General features: G+C 43.4%; 1 protein-coding gene across 1 annotated transcript in view; it reads right to left on the bottom strand.

Moving 5' to 3' along the window:
- Positions 1-16,114, bottom strand: part of TTC21A (tetratricopeptide repeat domain 21A) — a 62,586-nt gene extending 46,472 nt beyond the window's left edge. The window contains exons 1-8 of the mRNA XM_038390085.2: positions 16,026-16,114; positions 13,938-14,067; positions 11,718-11,831; positions 4,953-5,119; positions 3,023-3,145; positions 2,283-2,440; positions 1,393-1,477; positions 372-470 (exon numbers count right to left, since the gene is read on the bottom strand). Of these exons, the coding sequence (XP_038246013.1) occupies positions 372-470; positions 1,393-1,477; positions 2,283-2,440; positions 3,023-3,145; positions 4,953-5,119; positions 11,718-11,831; positions 13,938-14,067; positions 16,026-16,052 (903 nt within the window). The 5' untranslated portion in view covers positions 16,053-16,114. The remainder of the gene's footprint in view (positions 1-371; positions 471-1,392; positions 1,478-2,282; positions 2,441-3,022; positions 3,146-4,952; positions 5,120-11,717; positions 11,832-13,937; positions 14,068-16,025) is intronic.
- Between the last annotated feature and the right edge of the window lie 70 nt (positions 16,115-16,184).

The raw sequence follows: 16,184 nt of genomic DNA, 5'->3' as shown, positions 1-16,184 counted from the left end.
TCAAAGAAAGTAGCTCTTACTGAGTGCAGATGAATAAAACAAACTAATTTAATAGACAGAGACATTTGGAGATGATTTTTAAAAAAAAGCTAAGACTTTTGCCAAAGTGAAAACCTACATTTTCAAAACTCTTATCTCTCTCAGATGTTTTGAGCAATTGCACCAAAACTTTACAGAAAAAAAAAAGAAGTACTTTCATCAGATGCCACAAAGGACATTTAAGCTAGAAAGGATTTTTTCTTTTTCTTTTTTGGAGGCTGAATCAGAGAGGTCCAGAATAGACCTATAATGGAAAACTAGTTACAACTGCAACTATGTAGTTGCTTCCACAGATGCATAATTACTATCAGTTTTTAAACAAATATGCTTACCAATCTACTGACCACAAGGATTTTTCGAAGATGTAAGTCTGCATTTTGAGGTTCCTTAGTGTCCAAAGAATGAATAAAATCTCTAAGTTGAAATGATGCCTGCAGAAAAAAGTATTTAATGAACTAATGAATTTATTTCAAAATTAGAGACAATAATTCAGATAATACTACCATTCTTCACACAAGAGTCCTTTGAATGTTACACAGGGTAAAATTCATGACCACCAAACGAAGTCTGAGTAGACTGGTTTTGTGTAGGGGACTGTGTTGGGATGGAGTATAGAATCCGCCATCAAGTCAGCAGGCAAGATACAGGGCTCAGTGGCTGCTACTCAGACCCAAGGGCTTCATAATCATGAACCCACTGACCTCTCTTCTGCCTCTTCATCAGCCTTCTCCAACCCCTATTCCACAAAAGCCTACATCAGCTATGTCACAGGACAATGGTGTGAACTCTCCCTGTACTTCTGTTCTACAGCAGAATTACGAATGTTCTGTTGCAGCCTTCTATCACCATTGTGCTGCTGGATGAATTCTATTCTAACTGCAGAAATCACTTGGCCAAGTAAATTAGCATTCTGATTTACAGAGTACATTTATAACAGTTTAGGATACTAACAATAAACTGGCTCACATGCCTTCCCCCCAACTACATTTCATCTTATTACTCTTAAACAGAACCACTTGAGCTAAAAAGCACCTCTAGAAGGCCATCTAGTCCATCCCTTCCATTTCAGAAACCTGGAAGGAGTCTAAAGATGGGATTGATGCAGGTCAGCTTTGAAGACTTCATTCCAGCATCAAGTGTGAATGAAAGTATAATATTGACATTGGAAATATAGGGATATGCTCTTATGGTGACAGAGGATGGTTTGGGATTCATGGAGTACTGGGGTGTCTTCGAGGAGTAGAACCTCTTCATACCACTTCTCTTGAAAAAATACCATGAGGTCTTTAAGGATCACAAAAAATCAAGGCCTCAACTTTATACTTCAAATACTTGTAAATATAGAATACTCACTGCATTCAAGTTTCCAGTTCTTGAAAGCTCATTTACAATACTAGCTTGAAGTCCATCTATATTGGTCCCATCTTTACTCAGGATTCTTAAACAATAATTATTATATGTAAGTTGCATACAAGTTTTACAAAGCAAAACAGAATACAGTACATACAGTTATTTTTAATAGATTCAGCTTTTTCTCTGATGTTGAAAGATAATCTAGTCATTGAGTTAAAGCTTCATAAACGATACATTTCTAATTGTGGTAAAAAGAGAAAGTACGAAAAACTGGCTCTAGAGTATCGAAGGGTACATATACACAGCAAAGAAAACCCCATGACAGTGAGTTTCAGAGCCCAGATCAAAAATTGACTTGGGCTTACAGGGCTCACACCACAGGGCTAAAAATAGCTGAATAGATATTCGGGCTCAGGCTAGAGCCTAGGCTCTGAGATCTGTTGAAAGGGGAGGATCTCAGAGCTCATGGCTGCAGCCTGAGCTTGAATTTCTACATGGCTATTTTCAGCCCCATATCACAAGCTCTACAAGCCTAAGACAGTTGATATGAGCTCTGAGTCACCGCTGGATAGGCTTTTTTGCTATTATACATAATCTGAGAATTTACACTCTGATATAAATAACAAACGCTGTCCCAGGGACACACATTTCAGTTACCATGAAACTGTGCTTAATATCAGGAAAAATTAGTCTGAGACGTCATGGAAGAAAATTGCTTAAAATATTTTAAGTTGCTAAATGGATTTTGAGTAAATGAATTTGAAGAAGAAATATACTCTTACTTTACAAATATATGTGTTACAACTTTATAGAGGCATGTAATAGAATTTAGAAAGGAAATTACATATCTTAGTCTGTACTGGGTTTGTTTGGTTTTTATTATCCCCTACCTTAGTGCAGTTTCTAAAGTTTGCTCCCAGTCTTGCTGAGCTAAAAATAGCCTCATCTTGAGGATAAATGCTGGTATGAAACCAGAAAAATTGACTATTATTTGGTTAACTACTTCCAGAGCACCTGAATAGTTCTGTTGCATCATGAAATATCTTGCCTATGGAGGAAAAAAAAAAGAGAAATAATCTCATTGATTCAGAAAGTGGCAGATTGTACTGATATGCTAAAGGAATATCATTACATTGGTAGCTAATTACCATCTGCTTCATTACTTGAATCAGCAAAAGATCCAGATCACTTATTGTTGTGGCAACTGGAGCCAACAAGAAAGGGGATTAAATTCAGGGCCTCCCTGCCCTCCCCACACAGTCATCACAAGACTCACCAGTAACCATTTTAGAGAACTGCATACCAGTATCTCCCATTCCCTACCCACTTTCATGGTCAGGACTAGCAAGGGAGGAGCTGGAAGTTAATGGGAGTTAGGCACCGAACCTGCTTAAGCACTTTTGAAAATCTCAGAAGGCACCTATCTGCATTTTAGGTGCCTAAATCACTTTGAAAACAGGCTGCATATTTCTGGAAAGCAACCTAGGGGTCAACAATGCTATGTGTGGGCACAGGAAAAGGAAGTTGTCTTGTGTTCTCTCTGTCAAAAATGAAGTCCAATGACAATGAGTGAAGTAAGAAGGAAAGTATAAAATAGAGTTAAAAAAACCCCAAGAATTAACAATCATACCTTTCCCATCATCCCAAATATATCGGTGGTGTCTTGGATCCCTTCGTCAAGGTATTTGATAGATTTCTTAACAGCATGCTGTTTGTCAGATGTACAGTACACCCATCCTTTAAGCACAAGACCCTGTAAAGGTAAAAAAACATCCATATATTTTAAGTTACACAATAGGCAAATCATAATATGCAGTGAAAAGTCCTAATTTCTTGTCTCAAGTACATTTACTTTTGTTTAAATATTTAAATGCATAAAAATAATAAAAAGATACCTCTCACAATCTCTAAGCACCTTTGAAAATTATTTAAAGCCACAAGAGGTATAACATCAGAAAGCAGCATCACTTTCAGCCATACATAGCAATAACTGATGCAGCCTAATAACAATACACCTGTCTTTAAAATTACATCTTAAGCATAAAAGAATCCTCCTCACTAAAATTCAATGAGCATTATGGCCAAGTGTCTAGCCAATCAAGAGGTGCCATTTAAGCACCATGAAGCACACCCTTCAGCGCCTTACCTAGATTATAAAATGGATTTTTGTTATTACTGACAGAAGAGAAATGACAGACCAAGACTCAAACATTCTCAAACATTTTCAAAGTCAGTATTCTGACAAATATTTGAATTAGCCATTGCACACAATCTTTGTTAAAAGGGTCATCTTCCACTGGCAATGTATATGGATAAAACCAGAACACCCCCCACCCTTCCGCAATTGTTGTCTTATCCATTTAATTAGGAGTCAAAAGTATCAAATTCTCAGTATGCAACACATCAACAGATGGATGAGAATTTTCAGAAAAAAACCTCAACTAGTATATTTATTGAGAAATTTGGCTGGATTTGTCATTCACCTGTTGTTGTGTATCAGTCAAAACTTCAAAATATTAATATCCACACCCTGTGGCCTGTGTTAACATGTGACAGATGTGACCAGCCTGTCTAATTTTTTGCATGTTCAATATTGCTTCTGTGGCAGACTGCTTTCTTCTGTAATGCAATCCATGGGAGGGAATTCAAGAGAAGGAAAAATCTTGAGTCTTCCCTGGCTGAATTCCTCCAAAAAATTTTTCATCAAAGTATGGGGTTTGCCTCTCTATAGCACAGGCTGTTGGGCCTTCCCAGAAATTGTACGCATTCCAAGGTAATCTGCATAAAGGCTGTGTAATTATGGATCTGAATCTGTGCCAAGTTACATCGAGTAACTCCACTAATGTCGGTGGAGTTACCTCACATTTACAATAGAAGATGGCCCATCATGGCATATTTGTGTGATAGTTGCCCTACTTCACAGCACCGTGATGAAACAATTTGCTTCATTCAAGTCAGTAGCATCACACACACTAGTGTTTTGATCATCTGTGTACCGTGAAAATTGTTTCATCAGTTTTTACAACAAATAATATATTTGCACACAGTAGCAATATTTTTGTTCACAGTGTACACAAATAGAAAAGGAGTACCTGTGGCATCTTAGAGACTAACAAATTTATTTGAGCATAAGCTTTGTGAGCTACAGCTCACTTCATCGGATGCATTCAGTGGAAAATACAGTGGGGAGATTTATATACACACACAGAGAACATGAAACAATGGGTTTTATCATACACACTGTGAGTAAAGCCAGTGCCATTTTTCATGGTAGAAACTCAGCATGTAGTTATTTTACTTGGAAAAAAAATATTGATTTGTATTGAGGTGGAGACATCCACTTCAAACTGTTTTAAAAACAGCATCAAACAGCTCTCATCTCAGCTTGTGTATGAAACAAGATACTTACATCTAGGTAAATTTAAGTTAGGGATAGTAGACTATGTTTTTCTCGTTTATTTTTTACTATCTAATTAAAACTGTGATTACATTTAATTTTAAATATTAAGAACTTCAGCCAGACATTTGTCTTATGGGTGAAAAACCTTTATATACATTACCTCTCTAGATCCATTAGACATTTTCAGCATTCTGTCAATGTATTCATTTGCTTTATCATTTTTACCCATCAGCCACAGAAACATTCCTGCATTATATAATGCATTAATTCCTGAGGTCTTCCGGGTTTCCTTTAATTTGTTTTCCAGCTCCAAAACAGCATCACGATCTGAAAGCAAATATCCCAACCAAAATGTTTAAAACATATATAGAACTTATATAATGCCAAAATATGGTATTTGGTAGCCAAATGAACGAAAAGCCCCAATCCTGCAAACACTTATACATATGGATAACTTTTCACATGGGTAGTTCCATTGAACTCAAAGCTAATCATGCAAGTAAGGGTTTGCAGAATCAGGGCAAAAAATAGCAGGTTGTTTTCCTTTAAGAACTGGTATATTTTAACCGGAGTTATTTTTTGCCTACAGACAAATTGAAAAAAGTAGCACACCATTCTCTATTACTGAAGATTCTATTCTCCCCTCAACATTTGTGAGATTTGGGCCCAATCCTGGGAGGTACTGAGCACAATACACTCCCATCCCATTCACTTTAACATGAATAGAAGGTGCTCAATATCTTGCAATATCTTTCTGCAAATAACTCCAATTAGTTTTAATATTAGCTCCCTGCCTTTCTATCCCTGGTATTATGAAATAATCTTGCACATTGCTTGGGAGATACCAATTGCAATAAAACAGATTAATGATTCCTGGAACTGTCCAAACAATTAGTGAAATCATTTTATAATCTAAGCCTATTTGCTTATTTCTCTTGGCTTTCTCAGGCCACTCTATTTTCTCCTCTTATCTTTCTATAAACAGTCCTCTCTCCCTCTCCATATTTTCTTTCTTTCCCTACTCCTTTCCTTCTAGTTGTTCCATCTACTTTGTGTTCTTGTTCTTTAACAATTATGTAAATATGTTAACAATTAACAACAAATAGTGCTCTGAACGATGCACTAACAATGTGGAATGCTCCCACTCGTTGTGTTTGATGTTAACAGTAATAGAATAGAACCTTGCTAATGTGTACTAACGACTGGGCTACCCACTGTGGATTATAGAATTTTACAAATGAGCAAATAAGAGAGCAATCAATTTTAATAACATCAAGGCTACTGCATAATAAAATAAAATTTACCCATTTATTTTAATTTGTGTTGTTTAATTCTTCATAGTACAATATCTTTTGCCGACTGATATCATTGCTGATTCACTCCATTCCTCACTCTCCTCCACTCTTGCATCTTTTGTCCCCCTCTCCCATTGAAAGGTCCGCCTTGCCAGCCCCCAGCCCTGGCTCACCCCCAACAACCACTTCCTACACTCCTGCTTCCCTGTTGTAGAGAGTCTCTGGCAAAAATGCAGTGACCAGGCCCACTTCCTCCATTACAGATTTGTTCTCTCCTTTTTCAGTTCTACCGTCTTCCGGGCTAATCAACTCTACTTCACTGAATCTCTACTTCACCTGCAATCCCAGCTGCCATTTCACAACCTTTAACTCACTCCTCAAACCTTTCCCTCTTCCTACTTCCACTTCTCCCTCTGCATGGGCTGATTTCTTTTAAGGGAAAACTGACAAAATATGCCTCTCCCCTTGGCTTGCCTTTCTTTCCCCTATTCCCCCCTACAACTCTCTCCTCCTTCTCCCTGGTCACAGATTCAGAAGTTTCTCATCTGCTCTCTTCCTATAACCCCACCACTTACCCCAGTGGCCCCATCTCCTGACCTCCCTTGCACTCATTCTCATACCTTACATCTCAACCAAGGGTCTACAAGACCTTTCAGGGGGGCCACAGGCCCGCCGTCTGAAACCCAGTGCCCCAAGCCCTGGCACCCGGTCCTCTCCGAAGCCTGCAGCGGCGCAGTAAAGAGCTGAAGCCAGCAGCGGTGCAGGGCAGAAGCTGGGACGCCCTGTGTTCCCCCGGTCTGAAGCTGGGAGTGGCGTGGGGCTGAAGCTGGGAGCGCCAGTGCCCCTCCCCCAAGACTGAAGACGGGAGTAGCAGGGTAGCCCCAGTGCCCCCCAGCCCCATCAGAAGCTGGCCGCGGTGCAGGACAAAAGTCAGGAGCCCTGGCACCCCCCCAACTGAAGCTGGGATCAGCCCATCAGCCCCCCTCAGGGTGCACCCCTAGGCTGAAGCCAGGAGCAGCGCATGGCTGAAGCCCCGAGCCCCAGCGCTCCCCGTGGGCAGAAGCCCTGAGCCCATGGGCAGAGTTTGGGGGCACAACGTTGTTGCCCCCCCAAGCTGCAGTGTTTTACTCATAGTGGGGTAGTCCCGGGGGCAGCTCCAGCTCAGTGGTTCAAGCATTGGCCTGCTAAACCCAGGGTTGTGAGTTCAATCCTTGAGGGAGCAAAATTGGGGATTGGTCCTGCTTTGAGCAGGCGGTTGGACTAGATGACCTCCTGAGGTCCCTTCCAACCCTGATATTCTATGATTCTATGATTCTCTCCCTCCTCATCTCCCCCAGTTCCCCTCAGGCCCTGCCTCTGGCCAGGTTGTAGGTGAGAAGCCAGAGCTAGGCAGTGCAGAGCAGCTACTCCTCTGGCTGGTGGTGTCATGGAGCGGACAGCTGTGGCATTCCCATGTTGCTGCTGGTGCCCAGGGTTGTGGCTGCTCCTCAGCTCCCAGCCCCCTTTGACTACTCATGCAGCCAGTAAGAGTTGCCTGGGCGGGGGGACCCGGCTTCAGGGCTGCAGAGCCCTTGGGGAGCAGCCACTGCAGAGGGAGCCCTTTCAGCACACAGCCTCTAGCTACCCCCTCCCTGCACCCTGAGCTACCTCCCCCTGCCCAGACACAGCCCCTAGCTACCCAACTCCCTACATCCTGAGCTACCTCCTGCCTACACAGAGCTACCCCTCTCCCTGCACCCTGAGTGGTTTTCAAACTTTTTGAACTGAGTCTACCCTCTGAGTTATATTTTTTGGTTGTGTCCCCCTGGGTGGCCTGCTGAGGTGAGTCAGGGAGTGGAGGTGGCACTCCCTCCCTGAACCGCATTGTGTATAGCTGGCCCAAGCCCCGCCGGCCCTTGCCCTGTCAAAATAAAAGTCAAACTACACCTATGAAGGACCGCCCCGCCGGCCCGGAGCCCCAAGTCCTCCCCACCGCCACTGCACCCTGGAGTTTTTATAGCATGTTGGGGGGGCCTCCAAGACAAAAAGATTAAGAACCCCTGCCCTACATTACTCTTCTCCTTAATCTCCCTCACTCTCCTCTGTCTTCTTCCCCACATAATACAAACATGCTTAGTCAATCTCATTTTAAAAGAGTCACTCTTGACCCTACTTGCCTCTCCATTACCTTCCCATCTCCTTTCTCCTTTTCACCTCTCAGTTAACTGAACACACTCTTTACAACAGCTGTCCAGAGTTGCATCTAAGAGCGTCTCCAGTAGAGCTTCCACCTCTTGCACTCAACTGAAACCACTCTTGCCAAAATCGCTAATGTCTTTCTCTTAGAACCAGTACTCTAGCCTCATGTTCCTTATCCCGTCAGCTGCCTTTGATCCTGTTCTTCTTATGAAATCTTGTCCTCCCTCAGCTTCCATGACTCCATCTTCTCCTGGTTGTCTCCTACTTCACAGCTTGTTCTTTGGAGGACATCCCCCACCTTTCAGCTTTCCTGGGGGCATTCCACAAATTCTGTTCTTTGTCCCATCCTTCTCTCTCTCTACATCTTTTCTCTGGGTAATCTCATCTGCAAACACACATTCAACTACCATCTCTATGCAGACTATTTAAAGATCTACCTCTCTACTCCAGACCTGTCTGCTTCCATCCAAATAAAAATCTCAGCCTGTCTCTCTAACATCTCCTTGTGGATGTCTAGCCATCAGCTCAAGCTCAACATAGCTAAAACAGAGCTCTTAATCTCCCCCCCTGGAAGCCCTCTTCACTACCTTCTATCTTGATCACTGTGGACAATACCATCATTCTACCTGTCACTCAAGCCCATAACCTGGATGTCATCTTCCACTTGGACCTCTCTCTAGGTCCTCACGTCCAAGCTATGTCAAAATATTGATGATTCTTTCTGCATAGCATTTCTAAGGCATGGCCCTTTCTATCCATCCACACAGCTACAACTCTTATCCAGGCTCTCATCATCTCATGTCTCAATTATTACACCTTTTTCTCTGGCCTTGACAAATGCTGTCTTACCCACTGATATACATTCAGAAGGTTGATGCAAAGATCTTTTTCTTATCCTGTTGATTTGACCATGTCACCCCTCTCTGCATCCCATCACTGGCCTCCTCTTCTCTATCGTATCAAACATAAGATAATCTGTCTTCATTTTTAAGGCCCTTCATGACCTATTCCCCACCCTACCTATCATCTCTCATTCAGTATCGAAAGGGCGACTCCCGCCTCCTATCAGCCTCCATCACCCATTTGCTACACTTTCAAATAAATACTTTTGTGCTTTCTCCCATGCTGTTGCTCATGCTTGGGGGAAGCTCCCCATAAACATCTACAAAGCTAACTCATTCAAACCCCTCCTCTCCTTTCCTGTGAGAGCTATGAAAACTTGACAGTGGTTAGGTTGCTGGTGTGCTAAGTCCACTGCCCATGATGCTGACCAATATTGTCTCATTGTTTCTGTGAACTCCCCTGTCTGTCTGTCCATCTGTTGTTTCTTGTCTTATATTTAGACAGTAAACTCTTAGGGGTAGGGACCGTATTTTGTTCTGTGTTTGCACAGCAGCTAGCACAATGGCGTCTTGGTCCATGACTGGGACTCCCAGGCATTGCAATAATGCAAATAATCAATAATAATATTAAAATATTCAGCAATGTGCTTTATAAAGTAATATTGCTATAGTAATAATAGCTATAGTAATATGAGGTCACCTTACTGCATTCTGCTATGAAATCTCTGCTGAGATGTCAGATGAAAATGATGATTTGGGGGATAATTATTAGTTTTGCATATTAATAAACTGTGAATTAGTGAGGTTTTACTATAAGATTGATATAGCACTTTTTATCCCTAAGGATCCCAACGTGCTTTATTAACTACATTCATATGGCAATTATATGGCCTATTTCTAAGGTCAGAGAACAGCTACTAGTCAGTTAATGAGTGCACAATATGCTGCACAGAAGCTGGGATGTGTGTGTAGAGAGAAGGGAGGGATATTCTGGCAAATTAAACCAAGGCAATTACCCACTCTTGCAAGGGTACCATGGGACTGGTAATGTCCACAAGAGCAGACAGAATATAGGTTTTAAGATCTCATCCGAAAGATCCACACCTCACAAACTGCAAGTACTCACCTAATTTGCAAGGGTGAAAGGTATAGTCAAACTAGGCAGGATTTAATATAGGGAACTTCTAGGTGTTTCTTGGTTCTTGGAGAGTCTAATTATTTCCAGCCTAATGCTTAAACAACCAGACCACCCTGAACTCAGAAGACCTGTCCTGAAGGATGTGTTTTCAATTGTAAAAAAAGATGTGTTGTTCACAATAAGATAGCTAATTCAAGGCAAGTAACTGGTCAAGGCATACCATAGGAGGTTTGTCTAGAGCAGGGATGGGCAAACTATGGCCCGGGGGCCGAATCCAGCCCTTCAGACATTTTAATCTGGCCTCAAACTCCCTCCAGAGAGCAGGATCCGGGGCTTGCCCCGCTCTGGTGCTCCAGCCAAAGAGCAGGGTTGGGTGGCTCCATGTGGTTCCCGGAAGCAGCAACATGTCCCCCCTCCGGCTCCTACATATAGGGGCAGCCAGGGGTCTCTGCATGCTGCCCATGCCCCAAGCGCCGCCCCCACAACTTCCAGTGGCCGGGAACTATGGCCAATTGGAGCTGCAGGGGTGGCATTTGCAGACGGGCCTGGCTGCACCTCCACATAGGAGCCAGAGAGGGACATGACACTGCTTCTGGGAGCTGCTTGAGGTAAGTGCCGCGCAGAGCCTGCACCCGTGACCCCCTCCCTGAGCCCTAACCCCCTACCCCAGCCCTGATCCCCCTCTGGCCCTCAGAACCCCTCAGTCCCAGCCCGGAGCACCCTCCTGCACCCCCCATCCCCACCCCCAGCCAGAGCCCTCACACACACACACAAACACACCAACCCCCGTCCCAGCCCATAGCCTCTTCCCGCACCCTGAACTCATTTCTGGCCCCACCCCAGAGCCCGTACTCCCAGCCGGAGCCCTCACCCCCTCCCGTACCCCAACCCCCAGTTTCGTGAGCATTCATGGCCCCCCCATAAAATTTCCATACCCGGATATGGTCCTCGAGCCAAAAAGTTTGCCCACTCCTGATCTAGGGTATATCTCGGCTAGCTACATAATGGTAAAACTACTGTTTGCCTTGTCTTCATGAGGATTTTATAATGAAATAGTTATCTTATAAAAGACACACCTTGTTCGGTTGTGAAATCCCCAAGTTCCCTAATACCTAGCACATATATAATGCTTTACAAGTTCAAAGTGCTGTAAAAACTAATTCATTAATTCTCAAAACAGCCTGTCAGGCAGATAATGAGTGGCTGGGGACAGGTTGCCCTTGTCAGTCAGTTTAGCAATTAATGCAGCAATATTTCTTTTTGGTGCTATTCCATTTAACAATCAGTTAGAATCCTTTTAATAGACATCAGTTAGAGCACATATATTTCCATAAAAATACTCTCAGGCTACTTTCCCCGTGGTCTTCATTTGACCTAAATATGTGACTGCAGCACAAGACCACTGATTTGATCAACTTTCTGATTTTTGTAAGTTTGTGATGAATGACATTTAACAGATAAGAAAAACTCACCAACATTTTCACAGATTTTGTGTGCATAAATGAGTGCTAAAAGGCAGCATAATGAAACATCAGAGTGGCATTTCCTGGCATTCTCTAGCTGTAAGATAGCATCTTGTATTTGACCTGAAAAGATAATGCAGATAGCAGATTCACTAATTTTCACATTTTAATGATCACTCAAAGAATTTGCTGTATACCCAGCTCAGAGACTCAGGCTAACTGAGCAGTACATTTCAATTACATGTCCTTGGCACTGGAGCTACCTTGTTTATATCTGTATATTTAGTTTGTATACTAGTTTTGGGAACAGTGGAACACTGAGGAATAATGTACTATGGAGGTAAATTTTGTGATCTAGGTTCAGGTGTCTCATTACTAGCCTGATTTGCTGTTTACTCCTGGGGGAATTCTGCGCCACTGTGCAATGCAGAATTTGCAGAAATTAACATTGTACGCACCAAATTTCCTTTCCCCTACAGAAATGGGCTGCAGTGCTGATAGCTGCCATTATGGGCCACTGGACCTGGCAGAGCCAAGCTTACACATACTATAGAAGACACTGCTGGGGGGAAGGAGAAGGAGCTAGATGGTTTGTGGCAGCTGCAGTTCCCAGCATGCCGCAAGGAAAGGTGAGAGTGGCTCACAGGTAACTTTGTAAAGCCTGGGACCCAGCCCAACTGTTTCTCTGGGTAGGAAGGGAGATGGGTGTCTGGGCAAGAGGTGGGTGGAGGCTCGCAGCTGGGCTTTTGGGGAGAAGGGATGTGGGTATCTAGGTCGGGGAGACTCCATGGTTGGGCGCTGGGGAGGAGGGGGTTTTGATATATTGACTCAGGGGAGGCCCGCAGGTGGGGTCTGTGGGAGAGGGGTTGTGGGTGTCTGGCCCCCCGGCTAGTCTCGGGGGCAGGGGGGAAGGGGTCAGAGAAATAGGAACTGGGTTGTCATATGGGGTTTCTTTAACTTTCTGCTCCTGGGGGAATTTTTATGTGTGTCTGTATTGTTACAGACATACTTGCTAACAGGCATGTTGAAATAAATTACAAAAATAATTGAAACTGGAATGATTATGAAGTGTTATTTTGACAAATAAAGTTTGCAGAATTTTGCCAAATTTTAAAATATTGTGTGCAGAATTTTTATTTTTTTGGTGCAGAATGCCTCCAGAAGTAGCTATTATGCAAGAGACTCTGAAAAAAAGAATTGCTCCAAGTTGAGCAGTTCCCTTTTTCTTACACACACACCCTCATTTCTTTTTCTTTGCAAGGGTGGAAATTAAGATACAATATAATTATCTGATTGATTCTTAGATATATGGTGCAGTACATGTAGCAGGAAACTTGATATGAGTGCAGTATGCATATGAATGAATATTAGCATAGTTTTCTCTTTTGATGGCTCATAGAACTGTTTTGTTGTATTCTGGTGCCTTATATTACACTGACCAATAACTTGGATATATATGTGAAGACCTACAAGCTTGTCCCAGAGATAATATTGGGAACAGTATTATCAAAGGATCCTGGATCCTTTAGTAACATCTGGAACTCTGTTTGCAATAAACCTAGTTACAGAAATGACTTAGAGTGTAAACAGCTCATAAACTGGTAAGAAACATAGAGTCTGATACAGAAACATAAATGCTTAATATTGATTGGGGATAGTATCTCTCTTTTCTATCTGCTCTTTATTATGGACCATATGAAACAGTAGGAGTCATATGGATGAACTGGTATTCAAACCACATATATATGAAACCACAGAGCCTTGTTCAGCCATAAGGCTGAAGTAGCAACTGCAGACTGACTGCCTTGGGAGGAGATGTTCTCTCTCCTGACCCAACTGACATGCCCAGCCCAGTGACACAAGCTTGGGACTGTTCTGGAAACAGAAGTTGAGATTTAGGGATTGTCTACACAGGAAGACAATATAAGGCAATGTGTGAATTTAAGCCACTAGAGTTATACTTGTATAACTCCCTGTGTGGACACTCTTATTCCGGTATAAATAGTACCTTTTTCTAGTTTACTTTATCACTTTGGAAGTGGTTTAAGCTAAACCCAGTGGGCCAACTATCTCTTCCTGAACATATCTGTTATTGAAAAGTAAAAGTAAAAGGCGGAAGGAAAATAATCTGTTTTATACAAGAGAATAAAAAACACAGGTGGAAAGTAAAGTAAGTTCAATTGTTGCTTTTCCTTACCAATATAACAATCACTTCTTTTTTGTATTTACCTAAATGTAAGGTTCCATATGCCTTGAAAAACTGAAACACTGGATCATTGATGTATTTGTTCAGTTCTAAATTTGCAAATTGCCTTACATGGTTGAAATATTTTTCTTGAGCATAATATATAATATAAGCCTGGAGGGAGGAAGAGAGCAGGAAAATTAATTTTTATTTAAGTAATTGTATTCTTTTTAATTTGAAAAATATGTGAAATGAGGAAATTCTTTCACTAAAGAAAGGAAGTTGCTGCTGATAGTTTATCACATTATGATCCTTATTTCATAAATTGAAAATCAGATATTAAGATATCAGTATGACAGCAGAGAGATGGCTACAAAGGGCACAGAATATTTGTAAAAGTCATACTTTACATAATTTGTTAAAAGTCTAAATGCTAACCCAAAAAACACTTCTTGCTCTGTTTTTTTTTTTCTTCCAGTTTGTGGGCTTAAAGCCTGATCTAGCTCTGCTGAAGCCAACATGAGTTCTTTCACCTACTTTAGTGGATGCTGGATCAGGCTCTCAGATTGTAAACCCTCTCCAGGATGAGGATATATTCGAGTCTCCAAGCCCATTTAATCCCTGCTGTTTCTGGTCAGACTGACAAAAAAGGAGCCTAACACTATAAATGGGTTTTCATGACACCTGTCAATTGGAAGCCAGACAGAAACCACTGAATTTATTTCTACTGAAGTCAACAGTTTCCTCTGTTGGCTAGCTAATCAGCTCTCAGTGTGTAAATGGAATTACTTATTAATTCTTCCACTCTACTCCACACTGATAAATCCACAACGGGAGTAGTGTGTCCAGTTCTGGTCACCACATTTCAGGAAAGATGTGGACAACTTGGAGAAAGTCCAGAGAAGAGCAACAAAAATGATTGAATGTCTAGAAAACATGACCTATGAGGAGAGATGGAAAAAACTGGGTTTGTTTAATCTGGAGAAGAGAAGACTGAGGGGGGGTTTTGACAACAGTTTTCAACTATGTAAAAGGTTGTTACAAAGAGAAGGGTGTAAAATTGTTCTCCCGAACCTCTGAGGATAGGACAAGAAGCAATGGGTTTGAATTGAAACAAGGGACGTTTAGGTGGGACATTAGGAAAATCTTCAAAAAATGTCTGGGTAGTTAAGCCCTGGGACAAATTACCTAAGTAGGTTGTGGAATCTCCATCCCTGGAAGTTTTTTCAAGAACAGGTTGGACACCTGCCAGGGATGGTCTGTTATTACATAGTCCTGCCTTGGTTGCAGGGGGTTGGACTAGATGACCTCTTGAAGTCCCTTCCAATCCTACGCTTTTATGGTTTTGTTTTTTTTTTTTATGATTACATACACCGGGCTAAGCGGAGAAGAATCAGGCTGAAAGGCACACTAGGAAAGTTTCAGAGTAGCAGCCGTGTTAGTCTGTATTCGCAAAAAGAAAAGGAGGACTTGTGGCACCTAAGAGACGAACACATTTATTAGAGCATGAGCTTTCGTGAGCTACAGCTCACTTCATCGGATGCATTTTCCTAGGAAGGGATCTGGAAGAGAAGGCAGCACCTAGCCGGCAGGAACGGAGCCACTCTCTCCGGCCCCGGGGGCAGCAGGGCGGAAAGCCTGCGGCGGGGCGGGCGGGCGGGCGGGGGGAAGAGAAGGAAAAGGAGAGCCCCGCGGAAGCAGGATGGAGGGGCGGGGGCGCAGCGTTATGCCAGTTTCGAGGTGGGGGTGAGGCGCATGACTGTGAGGGGGAGTTGGCCGGGGAGGGGATTCAAGGCCGGCGTGACACGGGTGCGGCGCACACACCAGCAGGGCTGGTCAGGTCAGGTCAGGTGAGACGGGGGGGGGGGGGGGAGAAGCTAGGATGGGGGCGAGAGCCCGGAGATCACATACCCCTGAGCCCCCGCCCACGTACCACACCCGCCTCTCCCGCTTCCCTCTGCGCAGCGCCCAGTCACCGGGCTCAGCATCCCCCGCGCCCCTGCCTGTCTCCCGTTCTCAGCCGCGCCTCCTGGGTGCCCCAGACCAAGCGCTGCCCTCCCGGCCCCCGGGCCCCCTCCCCGTCGCTCACGCCCCAGTGCGCCCCCTGCCGCGCCCGCGGCGCGGTCCTGTACCAGGGGCTGGGGGTCGCGCTCGGTCATGGCGGCGGCTCGTGACACTAGCTGGACCTAAACGGCTCCGACTGGCCCCAGCCGCGTCCCGAGTTACGAGGCGCCCCGCCCCGTTACTAAGCGCGTCTCCTGTCACGTGACGAGCGCGTAGCCTATCCGCCA

This window comes from Dermochelys coriacea, chromosome 2 (genome assembly GCF_009764565.3).
Source record: "Dermochelys coriacea isolate rDerCor1 chromosome 2, rDerCor1.pri.v4, whole genome shotgun sequence".
NCBI classification, from domain to species: Eukaryota; Metazoa; Chordata; order Testudines; family Dermochelyidae; genus Dermochelys; species Dermochelys coriacea.
Note: the sequence above shows the minus strand (reverse complement) of the source record. Positions and strands in the feature narration are given on the sequence as shown.